At 41.0% G+C, this 22,756-nt stretch overlaps 1 protein-coding gene across 2 annotated transcripts in view; it reads right to left on the bottom strand.

The window, feature by feature from the left end:
• Positions 1-14,984: 14,984 nt before the first annotated feature.
• SLC13A1 (solute carrier family 13 member 1) overlaps positions 14,985-22,756 on the bottom strand; it is an 84,450-nt gene continuing 76,678 nt past the window's right edge. For both annotated transcript variants that reach the window (XM_050936211.1, XM_050936212.1), the window contains 3 exons: positions 20,652-20,813; positions 18,956-19,093; positions 14,985-18,808 (listed from right to left, as the gene is read on the bottom strand). In XM_050936211.1, coding sequence (XP_050792168.1) covers positions 18,665-18,808; positions 18,956-19,093; positions 20,652-20,813 — 444 coding nt within the window. In that variant the 3' untranslated portion in view covers positions 14,985-18,664. The remainder of the gene's footprint in view (positions 18,809-18,955; positions 19,094-20,651; positions 20,814-22,756) is intronic.

Raw genomic sequence — 22,756 nt, 5'->3', positions numbered from 1 at the left:
AAATTCTATGGCCTGTGTTATACAAGACATTGGAGTAGATGATCATAATTATCTCTTCTGGCCTAAAAAAAAAAAATCTATGAGATACCGTGATATTGTTTCCATCCAATGTTTGCCCATATAAATCACCCATGGTTCACCCCATGGCAAAGCCATTGGTTAGTCTTGGAATGGTACCAATTGCTTAAGCCTTATTCTGAGGCTTGTTTCTTAAATTCTCTCTTGACTGCCCAGCTAAGGAGGTAATTCAGGACAACTCTTTCATAATGGTTTGCTTCCACCTGGTAAGGTGCCTCTAAGGGATCTACACAGCAGCTGGGAGTGTGCTTCCCTGCTCAGGTAGACAGCCACACTAGCTAGCACAAAAAAAATAGCAGCGTGGCCAGGGGTAGCATGAGTGGCAGCTTGGCCTAGCTGCCTGAGCGAGTACAAATGTGCCAAGACCCCCTGCATATGTACTCCGGTGAATAGCCCAAGCCACTGCCCATGCGACCCCCAGCTACACAGCTATTTTTAGCATGCTAGTTTGAGAAGCACACTCCCAGCTGCAGGGTAGATCTGCTCTCAGAAATGGTTTGAGAGGACACCTCTTAAATAAGTGGCAACCAAAGCAAATCCTAACTTTGGTATTTTTACCACTGTTTACAAGGCCAATGTCAGGAAACAAAACAAAAAAGAAATTAAAATGGAATATATTGAAACTGCATTACCAAAAACCTAGCTAGAAATTAAATTAGGGTCTTGGAAAGCTCTACTTTGGTCAGATAAAAATTAAACTTCATAAGACTTACCAACACCCAGACTCAGGAGGTGACATACATTCTGCTCTGAGTGAGCCCTCCAGGAACAACATTTGCTTATTGAGTTTCTGGCCCTGTCTCCTCTCTTCTACAGAGCTGAGAGAAAGGTTGTCTGCCTTTTCTTCTTTATATCCAGACTGAGTCTTTAAAGGCACTTCATCCTTTGTTAATAACCAGCAACACCTGACTTCAAAATGTGCTTTGGGGATATTATATTACTGATCCAGCAGATCTTCCCCACTGATCAGGAAATCTCAGCTCCTGGGCAGGCACAATCAGAAAAGGAGTTTCACCTTCATGTGTGCATTTTTCACATTGTGTGCTCTGTACAGTAGTCGCAGAAACCCTTCTTTGAGGGTGGGAGAGAATATTCCAAATAAACAACTGATTCTATGAAAACAAGCAAATGCTGTTAAAAAAAAAAACCAGTGGCCTCAATCAAAGCTGTTCTAAGTAATTTTAAATTGCCAGGCTAAACTGATGCTGCTATCATTCCACTGTAACACTATCCCTAAACATGACATCTTTGTAGCTCGAAAGCTCGTCTCTTTCACCAACAGAAATTGGTCCAATAAAAGATATGACCTCACCCACCTTGTCCCTCAGAATGTCAACATTCAGGAGCAAATCTTTTTTCCTAGCCAAAAGCCAGAGATCTTCAGAGAGTTTTGACAGTGTTTTGAGACGTCATTCCCTAATCTGCAGGGGTGAAGGACATTGCTAAATTCTGGGTAATTTTTACACAGGCTCATTCTTTTTTGTTTTTTCATTGGCCCTATTCTCAGATGTTAGAGTCTTGCTTATGCTGGGGATTTGTCCTGTTGCCATCTATTGGTTACCAGCTAGCCATCTGCACCAGTGTAGCTTAGGCCTGGTCTACATGAGGAACTTGTATGGATGAAGCTAGACCCTCTCTGTAACAAACTTTCTGGTACTTGGCATTGTCGATGGCAAATAAGTCTATCATGGGGGTCACCCAGTGCAGGAATATTAGTTTTATAAGGGACGTTGTGGCGGTCTGGCACCGCCCCGCCCCTTTGTGGCAGGTGTGGCATGCGGTGTCGGAACCTCACCACGCTCAAGTTCACGTGCCGTCTCTCTGTGGGTGGCCAGTTGTGGCCTAATGGCCTCCTTCCACACAATCACCCCTTGGTCGGGGTAGTGGACCTAGAGGCTAGAGTCTGGGTAACTCAGCCCAAATGTCTGGGCGGGTGGCCTCATTGGCCAGGGTCCATATGCATTGCCTCCCGCATTGGAGCAGTGCGGCCTAATGGCCAGAGTCCATACAATCCCCCTCACAAGCTAGGTAGTGCAGCCTAGCGGCTGGAGTCCAGGTAACTTGCCCCTAGTGTCAGGAAAGTGTGGCCCAATGGCCAGGGTGCGTATAAATTGATCCCCATGTTGGAGCAGTGCAGCTGCATGGCCAGAGTCCAAACAATCCCTGTGGTGGGTGGGGGTGGTAGTAGTGGGGCCTGGGCCCACCCTCTGCACCGGGTCCTGACCCAGGGCCCTGGTAGTGGCAAGTTTCCCTTGCCACCAGCTCAGTGGGGATCCACGCACAACACATTGAGCATCTGTGTGGCTCTAATGCCGTTTGCCTCTAAAGTTCCCCCCAATAACTCCTTTTTGGGTCAGGACCTCTACAATTACAACACTGTGAAATTGCCGATTTAAATAGCTGAAATCATGAAATTTACAATTTTTTAAATCCTGTGACTGTGAAATTGACCAAAATGGACCATGAATTTAGTAGGGCCCTAACTATGATGTGTTTCTGTACAGCAGCATTCATACAGAAGCACGACAGGATCCATTGCAACTCCCTTGCACTGTATGCATGCAACTCCATGTATGTTAAATAAGCTGCCTCACACCTTTATTTCAATGTAAAACCCATTTAAATTATCAGACTATTAGGCCAGGGCAGGTATGTCCAGCTGCACTGACCTAACAAGCTCATTAGTTATTTGGTCCTGGTATGATACTCAATAGTGTGTGGTTACTGCACTTAAGAAGGAAAAAAAAAATCAAATGCACAACTACAAAATGGGGAATAACTGACTCGGCAGTGGTATTGCTGAAAAGGATCTGGGGGTTATAGTCGATCACAAATTGAACATGAGTCAACAATGTGATGCAGTTGCAATAAAGGCTAATATTGTTTTGGGGTGTATTAACGGGATTGTTGAATATAAGACCTGGGAGGTAATTGTCTTGCTCTACTCAGCTCTGATGAGGCCTCAACTGAAGTACCATGTTCAATTCTGGGCCCCACGTTTAGGAAAGATGTAGACAAATTGGAGGAGAGCAACAAAAATGATAAAAAGTTTAGAAAACCTGATCTATGAGAAAAAGTTAAAAACATTTTACAGTCTTGAGAAGACTGAGTAGGGGACAGATAACAGTCTTCCTCTTCAAATCTGTTATAAAGAGGACACTGAGTAATTGTTTTCCATGTCCCTGAACGTAGGACAAGAAGTATTCAGCTTACTTTGAAGCAAGGGAGATTTAGGTTAGATCTTAGGAGAAACTTTCTAACTATAAGGATAGTTAAGCTATGGAGTAGGCTTCCAGGGAGCTTTTGGAATTCCCATCATTGGAAGATTTTAAGAACAGGTTGGGCAAATATCTGTTAGGGATGGGCTAGGTTTACTTGGTCCTGCCTCAGTGGAGGAGAATGGAGTAAATGATCTCTCATGGTCCTTTCCAACCCTACATTTTTAGAATTCTGTGATTAATAATGGTGGCATTTTAGAACTGAAGCCATGACATTTAGAGCTGGATTTGGATTTTGAGCACCTAAAATTTCTGGGCTGTGTAGGGTTTTGGACAGTGTCTGTCGGATCTTGTATTTTGACTTACTGATTTCATGACAACTATGCAATCACTTCCAACATTGCGCAGTTTTGACCTCATGGAGATGACACTATCCCCATAATCTGCCTTTTAGTAACACAGCCCCCACTTGCTGCTCCTTAGCAATTGTCTAGTGATTTGCATCTTCCAAAGGTCTTGAAGACGTAAGCATTTCATCTCTAGTATCCAGCCCAAGTACCAGTTTGAATAATTACCCTCTGCCCACCAACAGTCTCACTGCATTTTCAAATAGTTATGGTATTCTTCTTTCTGCTTTAGTTAATTATGTAAGTGGTACTCTTTGCTGGTAAGAAGCTGCCATGTTCCACCTGGGCTTTGGCTGCATTTCATTTATGGGGAAAGTGATTGCTTCATCATATTTGGAGGCTGGTGTGACCTAATGACTACAATTGGGTAATTTTTTTCTACAAATTGCTTTTATTTTATTTTTATTTTTTTGCCAAAAATGCATGCCCCCCCACCCCCCGCAAAACTCCTGAATTTGGCAAATAGTGCTATAGGAAAAATGTTCAAAAGAGTCAAAACATTTTGTTTCAACCAGTTCAAAACATTTCATTGCAATTTTTTCATTTTGAAATGTTTTGCTTTTTTTCTTTATGTGTTTTTTTGATTAGATGAAAATATTTGTTTCAATTTGAATGAACCAGATCATAGTTTTTAATTTTCCGTTTGGCCCCTGAACCAAAAGCAATTATTTGCTCAGCTCTACTAATGACTTGCACTATCCCAGCAGCCAAGAATGTATATTAAACATATGTTACTAACTTCAACAAATGTTTGCAATGAAGGTTTCAGGCACTTGCCTAAAGGTTTTATAAATCCCAGAAATTTATAATTCTTTCTCCTGGATTTCTTTTTTCCATTGCCAGCATGAAGATATGAATTCTAACACTAATAATACTTAGTAACTTTTACTGTTATTCTCCAGGATCATCTTTGAAGAAAGTGAGTGAGAGTTTTGCCATTGTCATCAGAGGCAGCAGGATCAGACTCAGAATTTTCCTTGGCCTTAGTTTTCCTAAAGACTTACAGAGTGAATCAATGATAGGGTAGAGACGAGAACCCCATGTTTTCTTGTCTCTCTCTCTCTCTTTTCCCAAACAACCGGTGACATTTTATTATATGAGGTTTTTTTATTTGAGTGTGAACTGTCCAATAGTTCAATAAGTAGTTTCTGGAGTTTAATTTATTAATTGCTAACTGAATATTGTTGCATATTTTAATTGCATAACGTGATTAGATAATGCCATGACAAATTAAAAATTAAAACCCATCTTTCTCCAGTTTACCAATATTCATTACATTCTTATCATTTAAAGCCAACTATTCTTGACTATCACTAAGCAACTCTAAGCATAAAATTGGGGCAGCGATTCCCATTCAATAAGTGTTTGCTTTTTACTCCGTTTCTCTTTTTCAAAAAGCTGTGGGGAAGGCACTGGAAAATGTCAGTAGCAATGCACAAAGACCCTAATATATTTGCTGACCTTTATTCCTGGAGATGGGTTAGTAGTCATTATAATGCTGTGGATGCTCTCTTAAATAATTTAGATGCTGTTGCCTGCCTCTTGGAGACTGTGGGCACTTCATCAAGCTCTATTAAAGCTCACAAAGCAAGCATAAATATGGAAATTCTTCAGAAATAAAATACACAAAATTACCACGTTATTGCATTTTAGCTGGATTACCTTTTAGTTTCTGCTCAGCTATTCAAAGGGCTTCCTCTTACTCTCTCAGATGAACGTTACAGTAAAGAGGTGCATTCTGAAGCAGAAACGCGTGAAGTGAAAAAAACCACCTCTGTGAATGTGAACATATAGCCATGATTAGTAAATGCATGTTCATTGCTTTCATGTCAGCAAAATTCCTCCAGTGTAGATGACCCAAAGGAAAGGAAGCCAGGTAAAGCAAAGCAAAAAGCTTAGCCATATGGCCACACTCCATAGAAAGAGAATGGTAAATAAAAATACAGACCAACTTGTGATTTAGGGTCACATTTTCAAAAGCACCTAATTGATTTTGGAAGCCTAATTTCCCACTTTAGAGCCTCAGTCCTACTGATTTTCAGTTAGGCTTAAGCTTCTAAGGGCTAGAGCTACAAAGGGGACTTATGGCTTGTCTACATGAACAGTTAGTTTGAGGCAAGATGGGTTTTGAATCTACCCTGCAGTAGCTTGGCACGGACTAACTGTCCATTTAGTCCTGGTGATGCACATGAACTGTTTGCTAATGCACTTTGATCTAGTCCTCATTGAAATGGGACTAATCAAAGCGCATTAACAAACTGTTAAGTGTCTCAGCAGGGGCCACATGGACAGTTAGTGTATGCAGGATAGTGCAGGGTAGATTCACATCCCAGTTTACCGCTAAGTAAGTGTTTGTGGAGATAAGCCCTTAGACTCAGTGTTGCAATGCTTAAGTAGAAGGGCCCTGCTACCTACTGGAGTTCACAGCCCTGAGTTAGGCACCCAAGCTCCCTGTACAATGCATAGGGAAAGTTAAGTGCATGAGAATGGGATTCACAGAAACCAGCATGCTGACTGGGGAACCACCTAAACTCATCAGTAGGAAATAATGAGGAGAAGAGTGGGGCTTAGGCTCTGCCCCTCAAAGCGAGTTAGGCAACTCCTTGTGCTGAGGATTCATGGGTATGAATACTCTTCTGGAGTTAGGTGTTCAAGCCAGGTCTTCCCTTTTTCACAGAAAATTGAGAGGCCACTCCCTTTCGCCCAATGGTTCGAGCACTCACCCAGGATGTGGGCGACCAGCGTTCAAATTCTTCCTCTACCTCATGTGGAGCAGGCATTTGAACCCAGGTGAGTGCCCTAACCACTGGGCAATGTGTATTTGAGGGTGGGTCACTACCTCTCCTCTTGAAGCTGTTCCACTTTGTATAACATAATTACATACCTATTGGAACAGGGCCTGGGGTTTCTAGGCGAGTATACAAGTCACTAGGCTATAGAGTCATTCTCACTCTCTCTCGTCCACTGACTGTTTAAGTAAGTTTTTATGTCACTTTCTGAAATGGGACTTAGGCTCCAAAGTCATGCAAGAGCTTCTCAACATTTTACCCTTCATTGTTTCTTGATTGCTTGAGGAATGGAAGTTAACTTTGGAGGCTGAATTACTTAATCTCTTCAATGTCTTTTGAACCAGAACATCGACTTACTAAACCTCATCCTGCTCTTCCAAGATTCTCTACCTGCCTTCAGTTCCCATTGACTTCAGCCAAAAATGCTTAGGAGTTTGCAGGTCTGGGCCCAATGACATACTAGTACAGAGTGTACAGCATCACCGGCCACCCTACTGCAGTTGAGCTAAAATACCTCTTGTCTTTGAGCAGATAGTTGATGTACCTTGTCCATTCCACTTTCTTACTGTTGAATACAAAATGACCATTCACATTACTCATTTGAACACTGAGTGCTTTTGTTGGCAGGTACTAATTATAATGACTGCCAGGGGATATCCTAATGAAAGGAGGTGTGGCAGCCATATTAGCATTGTGCTGAGCAGGGAAGGAGAGAGTTTGAGGAACACACCTATTCCCTACTTGTTACTTAGGTCCAAGGTTAGCATTGTAACATCCAAATTACTGCTAAAGTAGGTTTTATGCCATTTGGAGCAATACTGTTTTTCACCCCCTGCTAATATCAAAACATAAAAATTGTGATAGGTGCTAAGTTGTGTAATCAAACACTTTTAAAAGCAGTCTTTGTGCCAACCCTGCATAAGTGGAACTGGGAGATTATGTTATGAGTAGAAGTGGTCTAAAAAGAGAAAAACAGTTTTGTGGGAGATTTCTAAACTGTTTCTGTTTCACAGGATTTCAAATGCACTCATTTTCTGAGTTTTGTGAAAATTTCCTTGACCTTCTTATGCCTTTTTAAAATCAAAATACTATTTAGAATCCTTATCAAACAGATTCATTTACCAAAAATGTTCAATAATTTTTATATAAATTTTGATTTTGATTTTAAAAAATGTGTTAAAATGTCATAAACTTCAGGAAAAATGGAAAATTTCAATGCTGACAATTTTCACAAAAAAATGTGACTTTAAGAAAAGATCGTTTGTCTGTAGAAAAGCCTTTAATGTAAAAAATTTCAAGCAGCTCTAGTTACAGGTGATGACAGAGAGGCCTATAAACTAGAAAGGCTGTGCAAGAGCTCCACAACCTGGCTCTGAACTGAAGGCTGTGGGCAGGATCTCACCCACACAGAGCCTGATGTGCATGGAGTTAGTTTTATCCCCAGTGAAAACAAAAAGCACCAAGATTAGGGAAGTCTTGGTTTTTTTAGTCATTTATTTAGGATTAATGATTTCGATGAATTGCATCTCTTCCAATTTTTTCTTGTTTCTCAGTAGATTTGGAAAGGATCTGGATTTGTCCCCACAGATATTCAGAAATGATGGTTAAAAACTTGTAAGGTTCTCATGGACCTAAAATTTATTCATTTCCCTTAACAAATGAAATGCTACTTGCCTTACTCACTCGATGTCTCATCCAGGACTGAATTTAGACAAGCCTGGAAAGCTACTCATGTCAGAACTCCTTCCCCATAGTTCTGGCTTTTTCCATGTCCCCCTCCTCCCCTGACTTGCTGGGACACCAGCATAGGCCCTCCTTCTTCTCTCCCAGCAGTGGCAACAGGGTTCCTCCTCTCACGAGCTACATCAGCAGGCGTCTCCTTTCCCACCTCAGGGATGGCAGCAGGGAATCCCCAGTATTTACCCCCAGCAGGCAGGATATATTCATTTGGTTGAGTGGGCTAGGCCCTCTGCACTCTGCTTCTCCTGACACACATAGAGCCCTTTGCTGGGATGGCAGGGACTCTCAGAGCAATGTTCATTGGAGTTAACACTTCATTGTGATGCATGGGGCTATTCACTGGCCCACCCCCAGAGCTATTGCTGCAGGCTGTCTGCAGACTCAGCCATACACCACATTTCCGAGCTATTCTTGGTAAACATGAGGGCTAGATACTTACTCTGTTTTGAAATGAAAACTTAGATTCTGATGTAATCAAATGACTCCAGAAGCCAGGGCCTTATGCACAGTTCTGTCTGTGCCATAATCCAGCACTGACCTGATCCACTTCCCATTAATGTCAGTTGTAAAACTGCCATAGATTTCAGTAGAATATGGATCAAAGTCTTGAATAGTGTCATGGAAAGAACTTACGTCTGGGATGAAATTGGCTTATTGAGACTACTCATGTAAGACAAGTAGGATTTGTTTTATGTCTGAGTTTATGTCTAAATAGTTGAAATATTCCATTACTTTGTCCATAATCGGTTTCTCAAAGGTTTCTAGTCTTGTTTCCATCACATGCAAGGTTTTTCCTTCCCTATTATACTTCTTAGCACTTTACAGTATCTGGCAGTACATGGATAGTACTATTGATTTTTACTTTTCCGTTATGGCTAACTACTTGAAGTAAAAATTCCTAGTAGTTTCCAAATAGGATTAGACATTGATTAATGTGCAGTCCCTTTGGCTGAGATAACATCTGAAGAGCTATCATGATTCTGGGCATAAAATGAACATCAGCTGGAGTGAGGAAACACATCTCCTTTTATAGTAATGTATTCCACACTTATGTACATCCAAGGGTATAAGCACGGCTTCTGGTGAGGCAGCTTGCATTGTTCACCTTTGCAGACAAGATCACACACTAGTTGGCCCAAGATTCACTTTGCACTTCCTTGTACCCCACCTGTCCCAAACTCCTGTGCTATGCTGGCTTGGGAGGGGATTTAGACAGTACACAGAGGTTTCATATTAAAAAGGAGAGGCAGTAGGGTACCTGCCATATGTCCCAGTCATAACTGTGATGAAGAGAAATCCCATTTCTCACCAACATCACATTATGATCCTCACAGAGTTCTGTCAGCGTCATGCACTACATTTCTCCTCCACTGCAGCAATGGTGAAGGAAGACTAAAACAAGACTTGTGAGTGACGGCCAGTGCAGTTGTAGCGGTAGTGACATTGGCTGCTCTGCTTCATACTAAAAGGTACTGGATTTAAGGCAGTATTGTACAGAGATCTCCTCGCACCTAGCTCTTTCTGGGTCAGTGCTTTCAGTATATTACTCATGGAATATTGGAAGGAATCATAAGCCAATGTTGTGCAAACTATAACTGCTGCCCTGGGATTGTACAATGCAAACAGTAAAGGGTTAACAGTTGGTTGGAATGGATGAATGGTTCATAACAAGCACAAAGCTCCATCTGCTTGTGCAGTACAAACAGTGCAAATTATGGTATTTTCTATCCCACCTATTTTCTCTTCCTTTGATGTATTATAATAGCACCTGAACAAAGCAAGTGACACCTGAAAAAAAAGAGACAAGCATGTGGTTTTTCTAATACTATGCAAAGTCAAGTCAATCAAGGCTGGCGACAAAAGGTGTCTCAATCTTGTATCTGGATCACTGCCATTTTTAGTGGACAATAGAGCTTCAAACTGCCAGCTTTAGCTTATCAAACCTTTTTAAATGCTTTAAGTGTTTGGCAGTAATAAGTAGATTCTTGCAAGATGCTATAGATGATAAAAGCCAATTATTCAGACAGCTTATTTAAGAAAGCAGGAACTCTTTGCACACACTTTTACATGTTTGAAAGTATTGCAGGACATTTGGACATTTATTCCATTTAGTGATATTACTGCTGATTCAAACAGTTATAAGTAGCAAACGGCTACAATTCAGTTAAATGTGTCAGGAATGTTTATTTTGCGTACACGTCTCCCATGTCTCATATCTCAGCTACCATTATGACTTGTGGAGTGGGTGTCAGATAGCATGGTCTACAATATTCTGTGTAAAAACAGCTCATGAACCTTGGTGATGCTTTATATACTGAAGAAAGAGTTCCTCAGGGTGATAAACTACTTTGAAACATGTTTTAAAATCATCTATCCTAAGCGATCTCCCCACGTACTTTACTATAGAATTTTTTTCTTATCTAAAATTTGTATTCTTATAATAGGAGCTTCACTAACCTGGAATCTGTCTCTTGGGTTCACCAGTGGATTGACTGTATAAGGGTATGTATGTTAAGCTACTTATGTTAAGTGACAATCCCTCTAAAGCCATTCAGAATTGGGCCCAGATACTTCTAAGAGACCAGGTGAACTGACTTGGACTTCCATGCACACATGGCATATTGTGGACTTAATCTAGGGGCTGCCACCCAAACCAATGTCTGCTGAAGATTCTGGAAAGATTCTCCCTGACTTTAGTGGGCACTGGAAAGGTGCCCAGTGTACAGGGGATTGCACTTCAGGTAGATATATGTATTGCTTTAACCTTTTTTACTGAAACCCCTGACCACAGATGATGGAAAAGTGTTCCATCTTTATTTCACCTCTCAACAAGATGTCTACCTAGTAAAAAGATCAGTGTTTCAGCTACAAATGATTTTACATATATTTTAAAAACTTTTTTTTGTTTAGTATCTACATTTCACTAACAATAAAAATGTGAAAAGAACAGGAGTACTTGTGGCATCTTAGAGACTAACAAATTTATTTCAGCATGAGCTTTCGTGAGCTACAGCTCACTTCTTTGGATGGTTCCATTCTATGCATCTGAAGAAGTGAGCTGCAGCTCACGAAAGCTCCTGCTGAAATAAATTTGTTAGTCTCTAAGGTGCCACAAGTACTCCTGTTCTTTTTGCGGATACAGAGTAACACGGCTGCTACTCTGAAACCTGAAATAAAAAAAGTGAGTATTTTAGCATTTACATCTGAAAGTGTTTTAGAAGCTAAGCAGGGGTTTTGTTGTTGTTAAATACCTATAATTTATTCCCTAATGGGATTTCCTTCCGCTTTATGCATGATGGTCCTTTCCTGCATTGATTCTAAAATATTATGACAATAAAAAACATTTTAAATTCTCAGCCACCTTTATCCAAAGACTGCCTTCCTTCGTAGATCAGGACTTGTTTAATGAGCACTTAACACAGGTTTCTCTGCACAACATTTGGCAAATATTACTTTTACAAGTAAGCTTTAAGCATGTGAAGGCATAGCAATGTCGTACAGTAATTGTACAGTACACAGGAAAACTAAAACATACAATAGCTTCCAAGAACAGTGGGGGGAAAGATAGCGCTAAACAGCAATTCTATGTATATTGGTCAAAGAGAGACTAAACATTTAGTCACCTTTACACACATAGGTGGATAATTTATTGTAACATTGATGTGGTATTTCCCACAATCATGTTATGATTTTCCTTGTGCTTCAATACTTCGGGGCTTCTTAGTGCTGCTCCAATGGCACAAAGAGGCTCCAAACCTGGCAGATCTGCCCACTGAAGGATTCCCCTACATGGGGGAATTCTTCTATGACCTAGAGCTGCTATAATGCTTGCTACATTCCGTACTCCTGGCTACTAGTGCAAAAGGGTAGCAAGGGAAACAAGGATGTGGTGAGTGACCGTGTACTCCAGCTATCGCCAACTGTTGCAATGGTATCCGGGGGCTATTGGCAATTGGGCACAAGTTGCAGCAGCCTTCAGACTGTTGTAGCTGACAGTAGGGTCAGCTTGGCATTTGGATACTCAAAAGACTGAGGGAATGTAAAGGTGGTTTTGCATCTTCTCTCCATTTTGAACCACTGTGCTGAGTGCTCCATAGCTGCAGCTCAGGGTATGTACGAGGTGGATGCGTAGGCAAGATGAGCTGAAGTTCCTTGAAGTATTTGATTTGTATTTTCTGATAATTTGAACACACGCCTCCAAGAAATAAGGTGAGGGAAGGATAAACTAAATACAGAACATCAATAAAAGTAGCAAAACAAAGGCCTGACCCAATGCCTATTGAAGTAAAAAACAAAATTCCTAAATTCCTCAGGTGTAGGATTGGGACCTCTAATACCTAGTAATTATATTACATATCCTAAATGTTACTTGTATACTAAGACATTCTACTTATCCGCATTAGAAGAAAAGGGAAACAAATTCATTTTTATATTAATTTATGCTTGAAGCATAAAAAATATTTAATATATTCATCATATTGGTCAATTGTTAAAAATAATTTCTACCATTCGCCACACTGTATACATCCTCTGGATAAAGCCTTAAATAACTAATGCACTAGTGACAAATAAAGAGCACGGTTTCCTCTGGCAATTGGAATGGTGCCCCATGCAGCCTGTCAGAGATGAATCAAGCCAACCTGTAGAGCCTAACATTTTGTATTTCTATTTTTCCCTCTATTCTTAACCCTTTAGAACCAATACTTTGTGGTTAATGTTATCAGTTCTACATCTGCAAACTATACAGTTTCTTTTCCAAATGTTAGATTAGAGTGAGGCATAGTTAAGATTGCTAGGATAATCCTAATTATACTTCTCCATTGCTACTGGAGTTTTGGTTTTAGTGTAAAACATTTTGGAATTTCCATGCATTTAAGCATTTGCCATTTTAACTGACAACTAACTAGCATGATGATATGAAGTTCATGGCAGACTATTGGCCTGCAGCCAAGATTTTCCAAGACAGTTTCTAGTATATTTCATCTGCATAATGCAAGTGTAAGCCACAAGTTAAATGTTTTCCTCAATGGCCAATGCCTGCAGCATGATCCAAACCCAGTTCACCTCAGTGTGACATTGATCATTAATGTACCACAACCATATGAGGCAGACTACAGCCAAGTCAGCACTTGGAACAACCTGCTTGGAAAACTGGTCAGTTCAGCTTGGAGTGGAAGCACCTGGACCAGTTGTTTTCAATCTACTTACCTTTGTGGACCACATATGCAGCTCTCTATGTGTTAAGTGGGCTGCATCCATATAATACATTAACTACCTGTATGGCCCTGAGGATGTCACATGGGCCACAGCTGTGTGTTGTTTGGGCCACAAGCAGCCCTGGGATTCACCCCTGGTCTGGATGCTTAGAACATCAGCCCTCGCCCCCTGCTATTCAACAGCAAAGAACTATGCTCCTGTCTGGTGTCTGGTGTTGCTTGCCTCCCACAAGGCTGGTTGACGTAAAGCTTAACAAAGATTTGCAAATTGTTACCAGACAACTTCATTGCAATGGCTAGTGATACTTAATAACATAGCATTGCCTCATATTGACCGTGAGAAGGCCTCCGTCATGCTGCTGGCCAAGATCCATGACAATAGCAACCTGCCTTTATAGGCAAACCTCTTTAATCATCCACAAACTTGCCTATCTTCTAGATGCCATCATGGTCTTTTATGCCACCACAGGACATGACAGTGGAATGTGCTTGACTCAATGAGCTATCAGCGATGAGAGTTGTTAATCACTCTCTTATCATTGACCCAACCATCTGTCCACAAGGTTTTGATCTGCCAAGGCACCTGTAGTTATCTCTAACCTGGTTTTGAACAGGACATGGCAATGGTGCAGCCAATCTTACTCAATGGTTTTTTTCTAATGACCCACGATGCAGCTGTAGTCAATGTCAGACTATGTTGCATATCCTTGATAAGTGCCCACTAACTTATTTCGACAGCGGGCTACCAGCTCTCCACCTGGCTGATGATGACGCCATCAAATGGCTGGGCACATTGCACATAACGTTGATATATTTTAACTGAAATATTCTTTAAAAGCTTTTTCAGAAAAGGTTAATGTTATGTCTGAACAATCTTAGTTCCCTGTTAACAAAGCTGTTTTGTCTTGGAATTTCCTTAGTTTTTTTTAAAAAGTTTAACAGTGGTTCAGTCACAGGAATCCCACATTCACTCAACCACCCACTCCTTTACTCATGAAAGGATAACATTCTTTTAATGAAAATTGTGCTCATTTTATCTGTCACGACTATCATGTAATATCATAATTAAAATATTGGTAAGAATAAAAATCAACTCACTTACAGCATTGCATTTCATTTTGAAAATAGTGATATAAAATATACAGCAAATATTACTATTTTTATAAGTTAAATAAGGACTATATTTTATAATGCACCCAATACTTCCTCCAGATCATCCAAAGTATGATATTCCCTCATGGTTAGTGATCATGTAGACAAACACCTTATATTAAATAAGTTTGGCAGAATTTGATTTTTATTTTTTTATAATTTTGACATACAATCTGTTAATTTGTAAGCACTTTTTTTCAATTTAAATTTTCAGTTGCTCAAAATTATGGGTTTTAAGTTTTTTTTAATGTTTATTTAAATTTTCACACCTGCAGGAAATTATAGCAGGATCAGAAAACTAGGGGGCTCAGACAATTAATGACAGTAGACGTTGAGATTCAAAAAGTTAAAGCTTTATAACCATTAATACACAAATTGTCGACATCACATGACAAAATATACAAGGTAAATATCTTTAAATCAGACTAATAAGTTCTCAAGCAGCATTTTTGTTATTTTGCGATCTGTAAATTTCAATCATCACTGATGGAAATATTTTTTCTTCAGTTTGTGTGTGTACAGTGAAATTGATATTTACTGACATTTGCCAGTGAAAATCTAACCCTTCCAAGCCTAATCATAAAGAACATGGACTCTTTGAAGGCCCTTTCAAGCCAGAGCCAGAACATGGTAGAGTAGGAGGAATGCATGTCAGGAGGCATTGGGAAGTATCCTCTGCTACACGCTTTCAAATATCCAAAAATAGATAGAACAAATCACTGCAGTTTATATTTTCTGTACAACTCTCACTTCCCCCTTCTGCGCCCTGCAAACTATTCACTTCAAATGCAATCTGCTGGTAAAAATAATTTTTAAGAGTGCATCCTTTCTTGAAATGTTTAAAACTGTCTCTAGTTTACTTGGATTTTTTTGTATGCTGTCAATGGGATCATTAAAAGCCTCTAAATAAAACAGCAGTAAGGCTGACAGTTCTACTGTACAAACTAAACCTCAGTTTTATAGTGAAACAGTTGTCTTAACTGATAAGGGCTGGCAAAATGTAACCAGTCAGCCTTTTCTTTAATAAAGATGGAGAGAATACAGGTACCCAAGCATGCAAGGAGATTCATTCTGGTTTGACAGAGTATTGCATGCTGAGACCGACAAACTTGGTGGGCCACAATGCCATATTCAAGATGACAATTTCAATCAGTGCTGCTATATCAAGATTAAAACACTTGGTGTGACTCTTAGACAATAAGGAATTGCCTTGGTAAGACAATAGATATCCTTTGGATTGCAAACCATGGATAACTAAGGATGCCACATTCATTGTGGCAAAGGCACAAGAGGTTTGCTTACTTCATGTTTTCCATGGCAGAAGACAATATATCCCCTTTCTTTAAATTTACCAAGAAAATATCTTTGTAAAATTTTGCTTCCTGGGATTACCTGAAGAAACACAAATCTTATTTTTGTGAGGTTTCCCAGGGGGAAAAAACACTCCTATCATCCCATACATTGTTTGTAAGGCAGCCCCAAGAGTGGACCTGATCTCAAGTATGTAGACTTGAGTCTAACACTTGGATGATGGTATATATAACTCACTAACTACTATAACCCAATAAGAGGCGAATGTTTTAGCTCTTAATCTGCAAAACACATTATAACAATGTAAATGAGCTCTAAACAGCTTTTAACTGCAAACTTCCTCTTCAATCACATGGGCTTTTTTAATGTTTCTAACATTAATACAGTCTAGGAAGCTTAAAATTGTACCTATCCTGAAGGGGATATCAACTTGTTAAAGAGAGTTGCATTTTAACTCACCAGGACTGTATACTGTGTATTAATCTAAAGAATGCATCTATTGTTTTGACAGGTCCTGAGCAGAGAATTATTCTGTTAGTTCATTCTTCACTCTTATAGGCTCCAATTCAGGAGAGCATCTCTATCCAGGACAACTCTAAAGTATGTCCTTAACTTTAAGCAAATGCTTAAGTCACAGATTCTCAAATGTGGCCACCGCGGCCACATGCAACCACCAGGGGGTTTCCCTGTGGCCACGACAGCTTCCTGGGCAGTGATGGAGAGGGTGGCAAAGCAATGGCCCCTCCCCTTCCCCCTTCCTCCCTGTTGCACCACTCTGCATGTCTCCAGAGACAGGTAGGGCACAATGCTGAAGGAGCAAGGTGAGTTCTCTACTGGGGAAGGAGGCTTAGTGGGGCTCGGACTTCAGCCCTGGGGTGGTTGGGTGGCAGGGACTTAGGGAGGCTGGCTGCAGACCAGGGCTCCAGCCATGGGGCTGCCACTCCAACCTCTGGTCACGTGGCGATGGGCTCCGATCCCTGGCTCTGGCCACACGATGCCAACCCCCAATCCCACCAGTGGCTGCTGGTCCCAGGCACTGACCTCCATCCGTGTGCCAACCCCCTACCCTAGCCTGGATGCTGGCCCCAGGCACTGACCCTGAGCTCCAGCAGCTACTCGTCCTGGGTGCAGATCCCCTGCGCTGGCCTTGGGCTCTGGCGGATGCTAGCTCTGGATGCTGACCCTTAGCTCTGGCAGTGCGACAGCAGGTGCAGACACCAAGTGCCAGCCCCAAACCTATTGGCAGTCGAACCTTGGCCACATGCTCTGACCCCCAGCCCTGGCCGCTGACCCCAGGCACTTCTCCTGGATGTCGACTCTGGGTTCCAGCAGGTGCTAACCATGGGCACCGATCCACAGCCCCAGTCACACAGCAGTGGACACCAACCCCAGGCTCCGGTAGATGCTGGCTCTGGATGTCGACCTCCAATCCCAGTTGCGCAGCAGCTGGTGCCAGTGGGTGCTAGCTCAAGACACTGATTCCTAGCCCTGTCTGTGCAGCAGCGGGAACAGACCCCAGGCTCTGACTCTGGGTGCTGACTCTCAGCCCAGTCACACAGCAACAAGTGCTAGCTCCAGGTGCCAACCGCCAGCTGCATGGCAGTGGGTGCTGATCCCCAGCCCTGGGTGCCGAGTCCCGGCCCTGGCCACACAACTGGGGGAATGACCCTGGGCTCCAGTGGGTGCTGGGCCAGGGCACCGACCCCCAGCCCCAGGTGCTGACCCACACCTCCGACCACATGGTGGTGGAGCCCCCTATCCATACCTCTGGTCTCTGCTGCCTCACCCTCACCCCCTCCATTCAGGTCTTACCTTGCCAGGACTTCCTGTGAAAAGTGATATTAACAAACATACAAATATCATTTTTCACAGCATTATTTGTATTGAGTCTGCAAAAAAATCCTACATGAATAAATTACAATGATCCGGATGTGTATACATGTATATTTATTTGTTTTTCCTAAAGTTAATTTATTATTTTAGGAAAAAGTATCAGTGTGGCCACCAGCAAGAGTTGGTGGCTGCACTCTGAGGCCACCAAAAATTTTGTTGTGGCTTAAGTACAGTCCTGAATAGGGATAGATTTAAATAAATGCTTAATTGCTTTCCTGAACTGGGGTCTAAATGATTTTCCCTGCAGATAGTGAGGGGATGGCCAGAGAAATGTTGACAGAAAAGCGGTAGTATAAATACCCAGGCAGCTCTCCACAGATTGTACTTTTCCTACAAGATCAGATTTATGGACAGGGCAGTGAATGGATTGTTCAGACAATCCCCAACCTGACCTTTCATTTGTAATCATCATCATCATCTAAAATTTTATGACTTGAAAAAAACAAACAAACCCCAACAACCAAAAATACAGTGTGTTCTACAGACCAACAGCAAATGTTCCTACAGCATTTAAAATGTTAAAATAGATAGCTCCTGTTATTTTACGACCCTAAGAACAGGGCCAAATTGTCATTCATAAAGAATGTGCACATTCACAGATGGTACTCAACAACCTGTACAAGTAAAATCTGAATAAGACGACCTGGATAAGAAACACATTCAAGCTTCATGGTGTTTGCAAAGTCCATATTTGGATAACATTATTCCTGATTAGGAACAGCAGATCATCAATCCCTGGGACTGGGAAATATGGACTTCAAAGTAACATGGATCACTATGATTATTGTGGTGTATTTTGCATTTCTACTAACTCACCAAATAAGAGTAAAAAAACCCACAAAAACCTTGCCAGTTAGTTTTTACGGCCCTGTGTTATTCACAGTGGAAAGATCTGGTGCCCAACTTGGATATGTTTGAAGATTAAACAGGGGCACTGCCCATGTTGTGACAGCAAGCATAACTACAGCAACTCCGATGATATTAACACCCAAGCCAGCTTTCACCTAGAGTAATAATAAAAATCAAAAGTTGGTGTCAGAAAAACTAAGCAATTCTGAAGAAAATTTCCAAAAAGACAAAATCAGACATCAGCATAAGTGTGATTATCAAATAGCAACCCTGCATGTTATGGAATTTTTGTAATAACTCACCATGTCAATAACTTTCAAATGACCATATGAAAATACAATGGCATTGGGTGGATTTGCTACAGGAAGCAGGAAAGCAAATGAAGTACATAGTGTAGTCGGTATCAAAATATAAAGTGGGTTCACATGAATAGCTTCAGCCTGCCAGATGATAAAGATAATGAGAAATAACAGATTTCCAGGGACACATACCTACAAATGCTTATTTGCTACAATAATACAAGCGCAGGAATGAACTGAATAACTTGTTCAAATACAAAGAAACAACCTTTTGAAAGAATGACTTATTTGTTTATATTGTGTAACAAAATATTACAATTGCAGCTTGATTATATTATAATACTTATTGTAATTATAGTTAATAAATATTAGCATAGTAAGTACAGAGTGTTTTATTAACCACAGAATAAAACAAGGGCCCCTGCATCAGAGTGTTTACATTCTAACAGATACAGTCCAACAGTTCAAGGAAGAGCTTTAAAAAAGAGGGAATGAGATTGAATTTGGATGTGGTAAAAGACAGGAAGTTAGCAAAGGGATTCAGGAAGTTAAGTAATGTGACTGGAGCAGTGGGAGAAGAAGATAATTATATAGGAGCCAGGCAAGATGAGAAGATGGGGAGTTGAACATAATAGGTTACAAAGGAGGAAGAAGAGTGGGAGGGTAGAGAACACAAGAGGGTGCAGATGGTAAAAGGAAGGAGAGGATGAACTTTATGCCATTGCCCCAGTATTTGATCAGGAGGACAGGGAGAGATGGAGAAGTGATTGAGAAAGTGGGAAATACATATTCAGCAACTCTCAGTTGGCTTACTACTATTTTTCAGATTGAGCTTGTCAAAGATTTTGACTTTTGATTTCTCAACAAAACGTTTTCTCAAAATATTTCAATTTTGATAAAACTCTCCATCAGAATTTTTCTTTGAAACACTTCCATTTTAAAAAACAAGAATATAGCTTGTTGGGGATTTTTTGATTTTCAAAGCATTCAAAATTCCATAAAAAAATTGAATATGTTTTTTAAAAAATCATGTTTTTTGTCAGGGGGAATTCTAGACATTTCACAGCCCCAAGCAGGGCAGCATGCTGCAGGGGGCGCTCTGCCGTTCGCCAGTCCCGCAGCTTCAGTGGACCTCCTGCAGGCATGCCTGCGGACGGTCTGCCAGTCCCGCGGCTTCGGCATGCTGGAGCCTAGAGCTTCCCGTTTTTTGTTTGTTTTAAACTATTTCTTTGACCAGCTTGCTTTTTAAGCTGATGGCACTCATGCTTTGAGACTCCATTATATATTATTGTCATGGTCTCTTGGGGTGGTCTCTTGAGGGGTCTCAGCTTCTCCTGACTGAACCATCTTACTTTGCTTCTCAGTCAGGTCAGTTCCTGGACCCTCATCTTCAATTAGGTCTATCAGTCCTTCAATTTTAGGACTTGCAATCTCCTTACTTTTTCTTGAAGCCAGCCTGGAACAGGACTGTCACCTCTTTGCTATCCCAGGACTTTCTACCTCCCCTTCTGGCTCTGTACTCTCCCCTTTATAGCAGGCTTTGTTTCCTCTACTGGTTGCAGCTGTGGTGCATGACTGGCAGCTGCTTGGTGTGTGTGTGTGTGTGTGAGTTTATAGACACATTACAATTATATAGTGTATTTTTCTTGGATAGAGCAAGGAACACAAAGGTTAAAAGAGACCTAGATAGAGTACTCACCAAAGGTGATAGTATAGGCAAGAATATAGTGATGGTAGCTGGATTGCTGGCCACTTCTGTTACTGAGGTGACAATCAGTGATGATATTAGGATAATCAGCCACATCGGTAATGATCCCAGAGGGGTTAATTTGCTTCCTATCCAAGCTGATAGTTTTGAAACCTGAATAAGGAATAGGATTATACAATTATTGAATGAAAAATTTAAACAACACAGTATTAATAAAGTTTATTCACTTATTAATATGTGGCATATTTGTATAGTTAGAGATAACACAGATCATAAAATATACTTCATCCTACCATGTGTTTTTATTGCAATGCTCTCATATCAAGACATTGCATTTCTTCTCATAAGCCAAGTGGACAAACTGTACTGCAATGTTTATAATTTACAGATGTTTTCAGAGACAACCTGGAACAGGTACAAAGAAGGGCTACTAGGATGATCTGAGGAATGGAAAACCTGTTTTATGAAAGGAGACTCAAAGAGCTTGGCTTGTTTTAGCCTAACCAAAAGAAGGTTGAGGGGGGATATGATTTCTCTTTATAAATATATCAGAGGGATAAATATTAGGGAGAGAGAGGAATTATTTAAGCTTAGTACCAATGTGGATACAAGAACAAATGGATATAAATTGGCCATCAAGAAGTTTAGACTTGAAATTAGACAAAGGTTTCTAACTATCAGAGGAGTGAAGTTCTGGAACAGCCTTCCAAGGGGAGCAGTGGGGGCAAAAGACATATCTGGCTTCAAGACTGTTTGATAGTTTATGGAGGGGATGGTATGATGGGATAGCCTAATTTTGGCAATTAATTGATCTTTGACCATTAGCGGTAAATATGCCCAATGGTCTGTGATGGGATATTAGATGGGGTGGGATCTGAGTTACTACAGAAAATTCTTTCTTGGGTATCTGGCTGATGAGTCTTGTCCACATGCCCAGGGTTTAGCTGATCGTCATATTTGGGGTCGGGAAGGAATTTTCCTCAAGGTCAGATTGGCAGAGGCTCTTGGAGTTTTTCACTTTCCTCTGCAGCGTGGGCCACAGGTCACTTGCTGGAGGATTCTCTGCACCTTGAAGTCTTCAAACCATGAATTGAGGACTTCAATGGCTCAGACATAGGTTAGAGGTTTGTTGCGGGAGCGGGTGGGTGAGATTCTCTGGCCTGCGTTGTGCAGGTCAGACTAGATGATCATAATGGTCCCTTCTGACTTTAAAGTCTATGACTCCATGACTCTAACCTCAAATGTTTTAAGTCTGCTAAAAAAGAACTAGATAAATTCACATAGGATAGGTCAATCAATGGCTATTAGCCAGGATGGGCAGGGATGGTCTCCCTAGCCTCTGTTTTCTAGAAGCTGGGAATGGGTGACAGGGGATGGATCACTTGATGATTACTTGTTCTGTTCATTCCCTCTGGGGCACCTGGCATTGGCCGCTGTCAGAAGACAGGATACTGGACTAGACGGACCTTTGGTCCGACCCAGTACGGCTATTCTTATGTTCTTATGTTACTTGATAACCTTTAGGGCCAAATCTTGCTCACCTTAGTTATGGGATAAAAAAGTGGTGTTCTACATGGGAGCTCCACCCAGGCAGAATAAAGCTGGAAGAATTTTTTTGGCAGATAGTTTATTCACTGAAAAAGGCAGTTATGGGCAACCTGACACTATCTGCGAATTTGTTTTCACTGGATAGTTTAAACTAAGAAACCTTTAAATTTTTTGGGCTGGAGTCAGAGCTCTCATAACTTTTAGCCTGGTAGTAGGGGCATGCAGCCAGGCTCAGTTCTCCTCACTACCTGATGTTGAGAAAAGATTTAAACTCATCTCTAGCCTATGCTATAGGAAGATTGCCTTAGCCACTGGGATGGGTACCTGTCAATCTCTCTGGTTGAAGCTGTTTTACTGTGTATAATTAATTAACTAACCAGTGGGATAGGACTTGAACTTGGGGCTCTCTCATCCTAGATGTTTATCCTAACATCCACATAGTCCAGAATCCGTCTCACTCACAGTTTCTTGCCAAACTTAGGATGTGGGAGAACAAAATTCAAATCTGCTTTCTGGAGTCATGTTATTTATTTGTAGAGTTTCTAGTA

The sequence above is a fragment of the Gopherus flavomarginatus genome, chromosome 1, assembly GCF_025201925.1.
Source record: "Gopherus flavomarginatus isolate rGopFla2 chromosome 1, rGopFla2.mat.asm, whole genome shotgun sequence".
Lineage (NCBI taxonomy): Eukaryota > Metazoa > Chordata > Testudines > Testudinidae > Gopherus > Gopherus flavomarginatus.
The sequence above is the reverse complement of the archived record's forward strand: the minus strand, read 5'-3'. Positions and strand labels throughout refer to the sequence as shown.